The sequence below is a fragment of the Notolabrus celidotus genome, chromosome 7 (assembly GCF_009762535.1).
Source record: "Notolabrus celidotus isolate fNotCel1 chromosome 7, fNotCel1.pri, whole genome shotgun sequence".
In the NCBI taxonomy this organism is placed as follows: domain Eukaryota; kingdom Metazoa; phylum Chordata; class Actinopteri; order Labriformes; family Labridae; genus Notolabrus; species Notolabrus celidotus.
In genome coordinates this window covers 1,260,789-1,274,225 of record NC_048278.1, presented here as the reverse complement: position 1 = coordinate 1,274,225, position 13,437 = coordinate 1,260,789, and the positions used below count along the sequence as shown (strand labels likewise).

General features: G+C 43.0%; 1 protein-coding gene across 2 annotated transcripts; it reads right to left on the bottom strand.

Moving 5' to 3' along the window:
* Positions 1-98: 98 nt before the first annotated feature.
* Positions 99-10,302, bottom strand: pdcd4b (programmed cell death 4b). Of its 2 annotated transcripts, none has more exons than XM_034688539.1 (12): positions 10,174-10,302; positions 9,652-9,759; positions 8,473-8,790; positions 4,617-4,711; positions 4,397-4,510; positions 4,085-4,306; positions 2,883-2,980; positions 1,611-1,725; positions 1,179-1,286; positions 941-1,051; positions 689-828; positions 99-607 (listed from the first exon to the last, which is right to left on the bottom strand). In XM_034688539.1, the coding sequence occupies exons 2-12, from the start codon at positions 9,692-9,694 to the stop codon at positions 547-549; spliced, it is 1,425 nt and encodes a 474-aa protein (XP_034544430.1). In that variant the 5' UTR covers positions 9,695-9,759; positions 10,174-10,302; the 3' UTR covers positions 99-546. The 2 variants fall into 2 exon arrangements, with proteins under 2 accessions (XP_034544430.1, XP_034544431.1); XM_034688540.1 differs by lacking the exon at positions 10,174-10,302 and adding an exon at positions 9,992-10,165.
* Between the last annotated feature and the right edge of the window lie 3,135 nt (positions 10,303-13,437).

The window sequence follows — 13,437 nt, the reverse complement described above, 5'->3', positions numbered from 1 at the left end:
TCCTCTGGTGTTTGTGTTTCTAACTGTCCATGTCTTGATGCAGTGATGATATGTTGGTGTAATTTAAAGTGTAAAAAGAGTCAAACATGGCACAGAAACAGCAGCTAGTGAGGAAGCCGTTCAGCAAAGACTTCCTTTATTTATTGATTTTTTTAAGACCTTTTTATAAAGCTATTGACACAAACCAGTCATCTCTGTACAAACACTGCTTTCTAGAAAACACAAAAGGAGTGGCAGTGAAATCAAGAAAAATACTGTACAAAACAACATGGAATGACTGACACAGAGAGGTGTGGCACTTTAAGGGTTAGCTTATGTAAATGTTTATATTGAAACACTTTGGAGAATGTGATCTACTTCAGTTTCAATCAAAGTGCAGCTTTGTTTTTTGTTTTTTTTGCCCCACCTCAATATCAGAAATGTACATTCTTTTGGACTGTGTGAAGGGAAATTATATTTGTACCCAACGATTTTTGAAAAATATGCAAGTAAAAAATTAGCTTTATCCTTGTGTTTGAAGGAAATCTGGCACGTAAAAAGGTTCCCTCAGTAGCTTTCGAGTTTGACGACTCCACCGTCTCCCTCGCTGACGAATCTCTTCCGTCCCCTGACAAACACAGAGCAGAGATTAAGAACAGTGACGTGACTTCAGATATATGTGAGGAGTGTGAACATGGTGAGCTCTTACCGACAGGGACACAGATCTCTTAACTTGTCATCTATGATTCCAATGTTGAAGCTCTTATCCACAAACTGCTCCAGGATGAAGTAAGCACGCGGGACATCGATGTTGATTTCAGCAATGTCCATATAAACTCTTCCATAGCCCTGTGAAGGAAAAATACACCACCTTAAATACAACATGCATCCTGTAAACAAACAAACACTCTGTGATGAAGTGATATGCAGTGCACAGTTCAACCACCAGGGGGCTCCTTACCCTCCTCATTTGGTCCACAGTGATGACAGAGGAGGTCGAGAGGGACTTGAGTAGCTGCAGAACCATTTTGAAGGTTTTCTCTCCCTTGGACTCCAACACCATCACGATCGCCTGAGAGACAAACAGAGACATTCACAACACTCACTGACACAGAGAGCACACAGTGATGCTCTTTCATCTACATTATGTCTTTGATAACTCCTTCTAAATGGTGGTTAAACTAAAGAACAGGTTTTACCTCATAGACAAACTCGTGGTGGAAATGAGGAACCTCTAGATCTCTCAGACATCTCTCGGCCTCCTTGCTGTCTCCGGAGAGGATGTACTCCTTCAGCAGCAGGTTCATCTGACAAGAAATGAAACAGAAACTTCTTATTTCCACAGAAGGTAGACAAAACTCTCAGTCTTAGCTATTTTGAACATGGTTACACCCTGTGTTCTTCAAAAACCCCTTTTTATAGAGGAAGTAAACTAACAGATGCACTGATGGAGTGTAAATGTGTAGCTCTTACTGCTCTGAGAAACAGACCAGTGAACTGCTTTCTTTGAGGGTTCTGCACTAATCAAAGTTAAGACACTGGGCTGGGTGCACAGATTTGTTTATGTTGCATTATTCCTGTTAGTAGATCAGACACAGATGACCCTTCATGTCTCCTTTAATGTACTTTACCTCTTTGACGAGCTGTGTGACGGGTCTCTGGCCCCCGCCTGCCCCCCACTGGCTCTCGATGCGTAGGCCACCCATGCTCATCTTCAGCAGCACCGTCGCCCGGTCTAGAGCCGCCCTGGAAGAGACACAAAGTTAGGGTTAGAGGTTGTCACTAAGCGGCAACCTCCGGTCTAAAAATATGAGTCCAATGCAGAAGTGCTAAAAACTGCAGTTCATCGAGGATCCGCTTGAGGCTGGCTCTGGAAGTACCGGAAACCACATACACACCACTTCAAAGAAGACGATCTTTACAGCAGAAATAAACATGTTTACAGCCTGGTTCAAAAGACCAGTGTAGTCTGGATAGATCATTTTTTGATCGGCACACACTGTACAGGGGGTGAATTTTTTTCATAACGTGGCACTTTCGAAGATATTGAGATTACCAGTCTTCCAATGAGAGGCACAGCTGACTTGACTGACAGGTGGGAACACTGTAGCTGTTGGCTAGAAGGCTCAAAGCCCGCCTCTTTATGTCACAATCGCTCAACAGCAGCAATATGGCTGCCGCTGATGATTGGCTTCAAAACAGCTCTTCAGAAACAGATGGGTGACGTCACGGATACTACGTCCATATTTTATACAGTCTATGGTGCTCTGTGCTCTCTCGTCCGTCAACACCCACTGGAGCAGGACCTCCAGACAGCTTTAGTCATGTCACCGAGGTTTTCCTGCAGTAATTACTGAATCAAGGATTCTCCTCCTCCTCTCCTCATCCATGTTGTCTTTCTGGTCCTCTGAAAACCTCTGACCTGTTGACTCCAGGCCTGGCTCCGTTCATCATGACTTTGGTTTGTTGTTGTAGTTAAGTGAAATACGATCTGGTGATAACACAGAGTGTTTTATTCTGAAAATTAACCGGATGTTTTCATTTTGTTTTGGTGAAACCTGACTTCCTGTCCCGCTCCATCTGCTCTGTTGAGATTGATGCGTCGTGCTCCGGCATCCGGCAAAAATAGAAGTCTTGTGTATCTGATCCGGAGGACTCCGACCTACCAGATCAGACACAGCTGGAACGCAACGGAGCGGATCCAGTGGAAGTTAACACACTGACTAGAATAGAAACCTATCAGATCCGGTGCTGTGATGGACCGGACACACTGCTTCTCCAGAAATCTGCAGAATCTCCAATCTTTACAAAACAACCTATGTTTTAAGATGCTGTGGCTTTAACAAAGAGCACCTGAGTAAAAATGAACCTTTAATAACCTTTATTGACAAATGATCACGTACCTTGTAAATTCACAGTCCACTCTGCCTTTGTAGGCCTCGATGTAGCTCTTGGACAATATCTGGTCTCTAACAGCACGAGCAATGAATTGGCCGACCAACTGAAAGAGTAAAACATGGAAAATATTAACAAAGCAAGTACATTTTTAGATTCTTAGTCAAATACAGACCGTAGAAAATGACAATGACAATATGTTCAACTGAATCACTCTTTAAAAATCATGTAAGTTAGACCGTCACTCACATGCAATACTGTTTTAAACACATCACATTCTTTCAGTCTAAAATAACTGGAGCCCCACAAAACCACCCACATCACAGATGACTGTCAGTGGCCCCACGGATGTGTGTGTGTGTGTGTGCGTGCGCGCGCATGTGTGTGTTTGTTTACAGTCGTAGGGGCACATGATTCAGAGACAGAAAAGCGCTGGTTTTGCTCTTATGGCCTCTCCAAAGCCAGCGCTTATCACTGATCATTGTTCCTGTTCAAACAAGAGGCAGCTCTCATCTGACTTGTGGCTGCGGCTAGACTGGTAGCTACACACGGAGAGAGAGAGACAGAGAGAGGGGCAGTGTGGGCGGTGTGCTTATGTGTTAGTGTGTGTGAAACTGAGAAAGAGGGAAAGGGGTAGAGAGAAGGAGGAGGGGGCAGGTTAGTTTCATAACAACCTTTTAAACCCGCATAGAATCGAGAGTGTGGGAGAGAAATGACCAGCGAGGCCCGATGAGACGCAGAGAGGTCGTGTGTGCGTGTGTGTGTCTGTGTGTGTGTGTGTGTAACCCTTTGAGCTTCCTTTGCTGAGCTTGCATTTTGCGAGCGCAGACAGACAATAGCCAGAGATCTCATGTCTATGCAGGCTGAAAAGGGCACAACACACACACACACACACACTCTTTCTCTCACAAACATCAGCTTGTGAAACCACAGCGTTGTTCCCCCTGCGCTCCACCACAGCCTGTGTGAAGGCTGCTGTGTTCACTGCTGTGGGGCGTGTGTGTGGACTGATGTGAGAACATTTTGTTCTGATGCACGGGGACAAAAAGTACCGAGAGGAAACAGACTACAAATCAGGTGACTCGAGTGTCTGTTTTTGCGACACTACAGGTCACATTAATCCTAAGATCAAGTGTACGTGCAGCACAATAACACAGATACACAACATCACACTAACACGTCGCTCCTGACCCCTCCTCGGTGGACTCACCTGCGGAGCCCCGGGTGTGTCCAGGACCAGGTCCGGCAGCTCTCGGAGCAGCTTGTCGAAGGAGTTTTCCATGTCACCACGCGACAGAACCGGCCCGCACAGGTCTGCCAGCAGCCTGGAGGTGAGCTCTCGGTGGCTGGCTTTGGCCTCCAGGGCCAACGCCACGGCCAACGAGGGCACCTCGCTCCGCATGGTGCCCAGGTTCAGCTCTGCCAGCAGCTCCTGTCGTGGAGAGGGAAAGGTCGGCTCAATGGTTTGATTCAGGAATTGTGTTTCTGTCATTTATTCATTTTGTATGTAAATATATCTTACCGCTACTTCATTTGTGTCCCCGTGTTCAAAGTACTCTTGCACTATGGGGGTAACAGTCTTCTCAAAGTCCTTCTCCTCCAGAGGCGGAACAACCGTCTCATACACACAGTTCTCCTGTCAAACACAAACACATGACACGTTAGAGCGATACAGCTCAGACTCAGAGGGCAGTGCATTCTTTGTTTTAGATTCTACAACTATTAACAACATCAGTCTGTACCTGAGCTTCATCATAGTTGGGATCTTTCTGGTCTACTGCCTCAGGTCCATAAACTTCACCAGATCGCCCCCATACACCTTTCCCTCCGGCCCCGCCTGTAGACAAAGGTTAGAGATAAAGTAAGATACACAACATCATCATGTTTCAACTGTGAGTGATATGCTTAAAGAGAGAGACTGTAAAACACATTTCAGCTACCTAAATACAGGGGTTCCCAAAGTGTGGGGTGGGACCCCCTGGGGGATCGCGAGACACAAATGGGGGGTCGTGAGACGTTTTCTAGAATGTTTTTTTTTAAAGTTAGCTTTTCTTTTCTTTTCCTCTTGTCTGCATATATATTTCTGGTTTGTGTCATGTTTGTCACAAACTGTCAACTATTAATGCAATTTATTCTTGCAGCAAAAAAAAGAAAGAAAACCTTTTTCTTCTGTGCTTGTGACTGTGTGCATGCAACCATCACCATCCCTCTTAGAACTCTGGCCTATCTTTTAGTGACAGCTAATATCATGTTCTGTAAAAGAGGGCGTGCACACCTAGGTGGACCAAAAAAATAAAAAATAAAAGAAAGTAAAAGAAAGATTACATAAGGATATACAAAGGGACAGGGAGAGAGAAGGAGAGAGAGACCTAAGACACTTAGATGGAGAGGGACCATCTCACCATTACACCAAAAAAACCTCTGTGCGGTGATACTAATGATTAAGCAACCCTTAGTGTCTTTTTAAATTATCTAAAAATAGTACATTTTAGCTATTATAGTAAAAAATAGACAAAAATTACAATATAAAATGTAATGAGTTTACTGCCTTTCTTTTCCCCAGATGACTCCTAAGTTTAGGGTTAGTGAACAGTTCATTAAAACACAGACACATGCTCATATAGGTAGGGTCATTTTCTGCAGACCAGCTAAATGAAGACACATTAAATCACTCTGAGGGACAGTGGGGGGGGGGGGGGGGGGGGGGGTCACAAGTCTTTGGCACCTTTATTTTGGGGGGTCGCGGGCTGAAAAGTTTGGGAACCCCTGACCTTAAAATCAAACAAAACAGCCTGTTCTTTTTGTTTTCTAATATTCTTGAGTTATTAGTGTGTAATGACTGTGGAAGTTATTAGTGTGTAATGACTGTGGAAGTTATTAGTGTGTAATGACTGTGGAAAGAAAGTTAAGTAGCAGCTTTTAAGAGTATTAGCAAGTCCAAAAAGGTCCCGGAAATGTACATTGTGTTTCAAAGACATAAGAAGGTAAGGTACTGACCGATACCGAGCGGGATGCAGAGGTTTAAAACGTTGATTCTTATAAACGGGTTTAATCCTGATGATAAAGTTCTTCAATAATAAATGTTGCAAATCAGTCACCAGATTAAACTACAGCTTTAAGAATCAAGAAAAACACTTCACACGTACAGCCGGATCACCTCTGATCTGAGAGTTCAGACTTCGATCAGACTCTCTTCTTCCAACCCCACATCCGTCACATCACCAAAACTGCCTTCTTTCACCTCTGCAACATCGCCCGCCTCCGTCCCACTCTCTCCAAATCCGCTGCTGAAACCCTAATTCATGCTTTTATATCCTCACGACTCGACTACTGCAACAGCCTCCTGTATGGTCTTCCCTCCTCCCATCTACAAAAACTACAATACGTACAGAACTCTGCTGCCCGGCTACTCACCTACTCCCGCTCCAGAGACCACATCACCCCTGTCCTTCAACAGCTCCACTGGCTCCCCGTAAAACAGCGCATCCATTTCAAGATCCTGCTCACCACGTACAAATCCCTCAATAACCTGGCCCCCCCATACCTCACTGACCTTCTCCGGTACTACCACCCCTCCCGCCGTCTCCGATCCTCTGACTCCAACCTCCTCACTCCCATCACTAAATCCAAGCACCGTACCTTGGGGGACCGGGCCTTTGCCATAGCCGCCCCCACCCTCTGGAACTCTCTCCCCCCACACATCCGTGCTTCTGACTCACTTCTTTCATTTAAGAGACAGTTAAAAACTTACCTTTTCAAACAGGCATTCCCCTCACATTAATTTTTACACCTCTTCCCTTGTCGTCTGCTTGTCTTGTATGTCTTTATTTGTATTTATTTATTTATTTGTAAAGCGTCTTTGAGTTATTTAAAAGCGCTATATAAAACTTAGGTATTATTATTATTATTATTATTAAACCTGTTGTATAATGAAGTCATGAGCTCCAAACATCACCTCAGACTGTTTTAAAGTACACATTGTTATCAGAATAAGCCTTTTACTTCCTCACCAAGCTGTTTCTGAGAACAGCTTCAACATGAATCACACTGAACACCTTTAACTCTACATCCAGAGTGCAGGCAGGTAAACACTGTTCCACTCAGGATCACTCCAGTGTTTTAACAAGTGATGCTCTGTTTACTGTGTGACCTGTGAACCCACAATCAGTGCAGTATAATATTATTAATATGCGGTGTCATCACCTTTCAGTGCTGTATCTTATCACACACTGATAATCCTCGGGTTTTGGGAGCTGCCTGTTACACAAACAAACATCTGCTGGCTCTGAGATCAGCACTAACAGACGGTTAATACCAAGCAGCTTGTGACACGAGCTGAAACCTCCTTCAGCGTCGCACACTGGCATGCTGCTATATTTAGCACTGCTCTCATAGGTTGAGCTAAACCTGTTGAGTTGAAACATATCGCACTCCGGTGTGTGATTGAGATTGTGTGCATCCACTGCGTGCGTCTTTGAAAACAGTGCGTTAACTTTTAATGCTGTAGAGCTCAGAGCTGCACTGGCATGGCCGTGGATGTTACGTAAACAGACAAACACAAAGTCAGTGAGTCCCAAGTGTGGACTCTTGTACCCGTTCCACCGCCCCGAGAGGAGACTGCAGTCATTGAGGCAACCAAGGGCTAATCACACTGATGGATGAGCAGCTTGACGACAAGACGATGTGGTGCAGATTGACCTATTTACCAACAAGATGACCTAGAAACTCAGTCAGCCGTTACACAGCGTTTCAAGAGGAGTCTTGTGCTGACATCAGTAACCAGGCAGAATCAATATCTACTCTAATAACTCTGCCCGGCACACAGATGTAAACACATTCAATTAGACCCCTCCCTAATCTCTCTAATGCTTCTGTTCCTCTTGAAGTATCAGCTGTCTCTCCACAGAACAAACAAAAGCACCCTCTGAGAAACAAACGCACTAAGACTATTCTTCAACAGAAGTTTCCATGGCGTTGTTTATAGCAGATGGTAGCTAAAGAAAAGTCTTGATTTAAGTGGATGGGACCTGATTTAGATCACTGAGCCATTTGTGCTCATGCCAATTGGTTTATGACTCCAGGTGAAGACAGCAGTAGGTCGAGCACTGACAAAGGCTTTCAAGTGGTAGAACTTTTGGCACGGAGACACCGGGAGCTCTTTGATCAACTTTTACTTGTGAGGTAACGACCAGCAAATGGTTCTCCTTTGACAGTCTGTGGTATCACAGAGACACAAACAAGTGTTACATTATCTCTGTCTCCATCTGTACTGCACTGAGATATCTGATGTATAAATGTATGTGTCGCTTAGCTGATTCAGAAAATGAAGTTTTAAGGGAGCTCAGTCAGCCCACATTAAATGACCTAAGGTATTTTTCTTGCTTTTAATCAAAATGAATGTGTAAACTGTGGTTATGATGTGATCTTTTGATTTCTTACTGGACATGTATTTTACTTATTTCTAGTCTTTTATATTATTTTTGTGCTGATATGGACCTATGGGTCAGAAATAAAGTCTATCTATCCATCTATCTATCTATCTATCTATCTATCTATCTATCTATCACCAAAACAAGACTTCTTATCCTCTTTCCCTACCTTTCTTAGGAAGACCTCGTCCCTTGCCCAGTCTGGACTTTCTGTCCAGCAGCTTGCTTTTTGGGCTGGTGGGAGCCACCAAGGATCCCCTCACAGCATCCCCGTTATCGCTGAGAGAATCCCCTCTGCCGGAGTCCCGGGACGAGTTCTTCCTCAGCCTCCGCTTGGCCTTTGCCTTGAGCCGGGCTTCGTGGATGCTGTTGCTGGAAGAGGACAGCCAGTTGCCGTTGATCTCGTTTTTTAAGTTCTTGTTAGTCGTAACCGATCCTCTGTTGTCTTCATCTCCAGATACAAAAGAGTCGCTCAGGTCCTCTGCCTCTGTTGGAATGCATGAGAATAAAGAGTTAATGCTGTAAGTGATCAAATATAAGGAGCAGACTGTGGCATCAATTATGGTGTTTGTTCCATTAGAGCAGGGGTGTCAAACATACGGCCCGCAGGCCAAAACCGGCCCACCAGAGGTTCCAATCCGGCCCGTGGATGACTTCCCAAAATGAAAAAATTACAGAAGACATTAACTACAATATTTCAATAAAAGTAACTGCTATATCAGATTTGTTCCCTGGGGGTCGCTTACATTCAAAGTGCTGATGGAGCGCACCTGAACAACGCAGGTGAGTGGGAAACCTGTGTGCTTGGTGTGTTCGCAGCAGGTTTCAGTGTTTAAAGAATATAATATTCTGCCCCAGTATGAGACTCATCATGGCGAAAAATACAACAGCTGTTTTAGTAAAAATATAGTTCATGTAATGTGAACATTTTCAGAATGTTCTTGTATTTTTATGCAAAAAACAAAGGGGGACAATTTTGAGGTGTCCTTCTTTATAAGTTATCATGTTCTGATTTTACTGGTCCGGCCCACTTGAGATCAAATTGGGCTTTATGTGGCCCCTGGACTGAAATGAGTTTGACACCCCTGCATTAGAGGAAATGTGCATTGAAGAATTTAAATGATGGATGCTTCTTGAAATAACACTTTGGTTTAATTGCCTCTGCAGACACCCACAGCATGCAGGAAGAACACTGAATCAAGTTATTTTGAAGCAAATTCAACATCGAAACCTGCAAGCTGTGCAGGATAGAAGCCAACAACCACTTCCGCATGAAAAACACCCCACACACCTCACATCTGATGCAGCTGATGAGACATTTAAACCTCGGAGGCTCGCTCACACTTACCAACAGGGTTTGCGTTGAGCCAGGCCTCGCAGTCAGTTGCCATATTTCACAGTAGAAAAGAGATGCTGCAGCAAACCAGCGTGCAAAAATAAGAACTGCAAAGTATACCTGCAATAATGAAGAGAGGACAGACATTAAACAGACTATCCTGCGTCAATAACATGCCCAGACATGATGCAGCAGCTTCCCCTCCCCCGCGTCATTCAAAGTCACAGTGTTGGTAAACAATGGCTAACGCTGCTAGCTTGAATGCGCCCTGCAAAGAGCTGTCAGACTCTCAAACTTCAGGGACTTTACTGCACATTTAAAACCACTAACACCTGCACAGCATCGAACATACACAGTTAGTGTTATATATTACGCTTCACTTCAGGCACAGCTGACTCGACATGTCTGTATCAGATAAAGATCTATAAGCAGATGTTGGTCTGTATATCAATCATAAACACAGTCACTCCAAACACGAACACGTTCATCTCCTTTTCTTTCTTCCTGTTTTTAGATAGGACGAGGATAACTGACCGTCTGTTGTATGCAGGCTCCAAACTCCGACACGGACCTTGTTGTTTTTGTTCTGTCTACCCAGCAACGCAGACACGCCGAGCTGTGTTTGCGTCCTCTGATTGGCTGGAGGTGTGTGACTTTTTAAAGCCGTAGACCAATCAGTGCGCACCACGGGACTTCCTCCTTCTCGTATGTTCTGTTGTTTTTAAAGAGCTGCTCATGGCTCAGCGTTTCAAGAGAAACACTTTGGATTTCATCACATAAACTCTTTCCTGCTTTATAAATGATATTACTTATAAAGATCATTTACACTTTTGTGATTAGTTACTCAGAATACATCTGTTCATATAATAAGGAGCAGGTCACTCAGTCTGCTCGGGCAGTAAGTAAAGGGAGAATTATCTGACCATGATGAAGGCAAGTTACAGGATGTATTTAATATCTAAACTCAGTTTACACAGCTTTGTTTAAAAGTACATTTGCACAACACACATGATTCTACCTCAACACTTGGGGGCGCTGTTTTACAACACTCCAACTAAAGTTCTACTAAAGCTCTCCAGTGAAGGGATGAGTATGGAAGCCCATTTCTGCCACTAAAATAAACAACTTTATAAAAAACAATAATAAAAAAAAAGGTTAGTCATAATAATTATGAGATACTAATTTACAATAATGAGATGGTGTAATTATGACTAACCAATTACTATCTCATAATTATGAGATAGTATTAAGAACATATTGTATTCACGTAGGAAAAAAAAATTTCTGCTCTGTTTTGCCAAATTAGGTGGCTTGTCCACTGCCGCTGTTTTTTGCGCTGGGATCGCCCATAACCTCACTTTCAGAGCACTTATCACCAGCTGTAGTGGCTTGCTTTCGCCAAACGAAACAGAACACCTATAAGCCACTGAGGGACAGCTTTACCGGGACTCAGTTGACGCGTCCTCCTCGTCAGGATGAATGAATGAAGTCTGCTCATGCATTGACATCAATGGGTTTATTATATATCGACATACAATATACGCACAGCCGATCAATCCACACTTGCATCTAATATGAACTTGTAGAATTACAGGCTACAGCTATTGTAGACAATACAATGACAAGACGAGACAAGACGAGACGTGACGAAACGGAACGGTCAAAAACTGTTTGCTACCCGGCAGGCAGCTCACTGCCACTGATTGGGTCTTCTTCCCTAAATGCTTTCTAACACCTGGCTTGACACACCCGCCACCTAGTGTCCACACAAGTGCATCAAACAAACAAACAGTCCACACATAATATTGCAACACACACATATGGCTCTAACACCAGCGTTTACTGTTACTAGGTAATGAAAATCCCAAAAACATCACTTCCGCGTCCCTTTAGGTCTGTTTTAAAAAGCTCTGTGTGCTTCATACATGCTTTCACTCAACAGCATTTTAACATGAAACTGTAAAACATACTGATACAAATCATATAAGAACATCAGCAGCAGCTCTAAACCAGCAAATTATTTCTCAACAATTAAGTGTGATGCCTTTTTCCTCCGCAAGGATCTCCGCCATTGTGTTGACAAAGATGATTGCAGAAGCCCCGCCCCTTCTTGATTCTGATTGGTCGGTGATCAAGAGGTGACATTGATGAGCACAGTGGTGTTCAAAAAGTTGAACTATTTTCCACTGAGAGCGCTCAGAGCACTGCCACAAAAATCAGCTGATGCTGAGAGCATTTTTGCGCTGAGGGCGCTGAGAGCTGAAAATGCTGAATCACATTGAATTTGAATGGAAAACTGGCGCTGCCAGTGCCAAAAAACACCGGCAGTGGACACGCCCCCTTAACAAGTTATTTATCTCAGAATTCTGAGAAAATGTTTCTGTTTTTCTGAATTAAAAAAAATCAGTTTTTCTGAATGAACGAGTTATCGGAGGCCTACCTGAAAATCAACAGCTGCAGAGTCCTCAGGTGCCTGCACAATGTTGACAAGCTAATAACAAACTATCTTTGTTACTTAGAGAAGCGAGTATCTCCCAATGTCTCAAACCCAAAGCAAAATAAAACTGGACTAAACTGAACAACCAGGGCATGTTTACTTCCTTGTGTGGCCTTGAGGTGCTATTGGGATTTTCCTATAACGGTAAGTCATTTTTTAAAATTATTATTATTATTCTATTGCTATTCAGAAAACAGAACACTTTTCTCATAATTCTGAGATAAATAACTTGTTGATTCAGAAAAACAGAGCAGAAATTTTATTATTATTATTATTATTATTATTTTTTTTTTTAGTTATTCAGAAAAACTGAGCAGAATTTGTTTATTATTATTATTATTATTATTATTATTTTTAGTTATTCAAAAACAGAGCAGGTTTTTTAAAAATTATTATTCTTTTTTAAAAATTCTTATAAAAAAAAAAACAGAACACTGTTCTCGTAATTCCGAGATAATTAACTCCTAATTCAGAAAAACAGAGCAGATTTTTTTTTCTCATGTGAATGCAAACTCAAAGCACTTTCTGTCGACCCCCCACCCCCACCTTCTACTGTACCAAAGCATCATCCAACCCACTCTCCTCTACTGTTCCCCCTGCTACTACAACATGCTAACTGTCTCCAACAAAAACAAACTCATACACACCACAAACACTGCCACCAAAATCATCCGCCTCCCCACACCCAACCTGTCTGACCTCAACAACAGAGCCATCACACGCAGAGCACGGACTATAACACTGGACCCCCAACACCCCCTCTACTCGGTCTTCACACTACTCCCCTCCGGTCGCAGATACAGATCCCCTTACTGTAGGCGAGCCCGGTTTGGCAGAAGCTTCGTCCCATAGGCCATTGCACTGCTAAATAGAATGCCATTGTAATGTGTCCGGTGTGTTTATATGTGTCCGGTGTGCATATATGTGTCCTGTGTGTTCATATGTGTCCAGTGTGTATATATGTGGGATGAGGTGCACCATTGTTGTGAGGCTGGGTGGATGTTTATTGTTTATTGTGTTCATACATGTATTCCTGTAGGCCTACAGACAGTGGCAACAAATCTCCTTATTAAGGACAAATAAAGATCTATCTATCTATCTATCTATCTATCTATCTATCTATCTATCTATCTATCTATCTATCTATCTATCTATCCATCCATCTATCTATCTATCTATCTATCTATCTATCTATCTATCTATCTATCTATCTATCTATCTATCTATCTATCTATCTATCTATCTATCTATCTATCTATCTATCTATCTATCTATCTATCTATCTATCTGTGCAATACGCT

Coding starts and splice junctions, on each gene's coding strand:
- pdcd4b (XM_034688539.1), bottom strand. CDS start 9,694: ATGGCAACTGACTGCGAGGCCTGGCTCAACGCAAACCCTGTTG. Junction 4,511..4,616: donor CCAACTATGATGAAGCTCAG/GTACAGACTGAT, acceptor TGTGTTTGACAG/GAGAACTGTGTGTATGAGAC. Junction 1,726..2,882: donor GTGGACTGTGAATTTACAAG/GTACGTGATCAT, acceptor TGTCTCTTCCAG/GGCGGCTCTAGACCGGGCGA.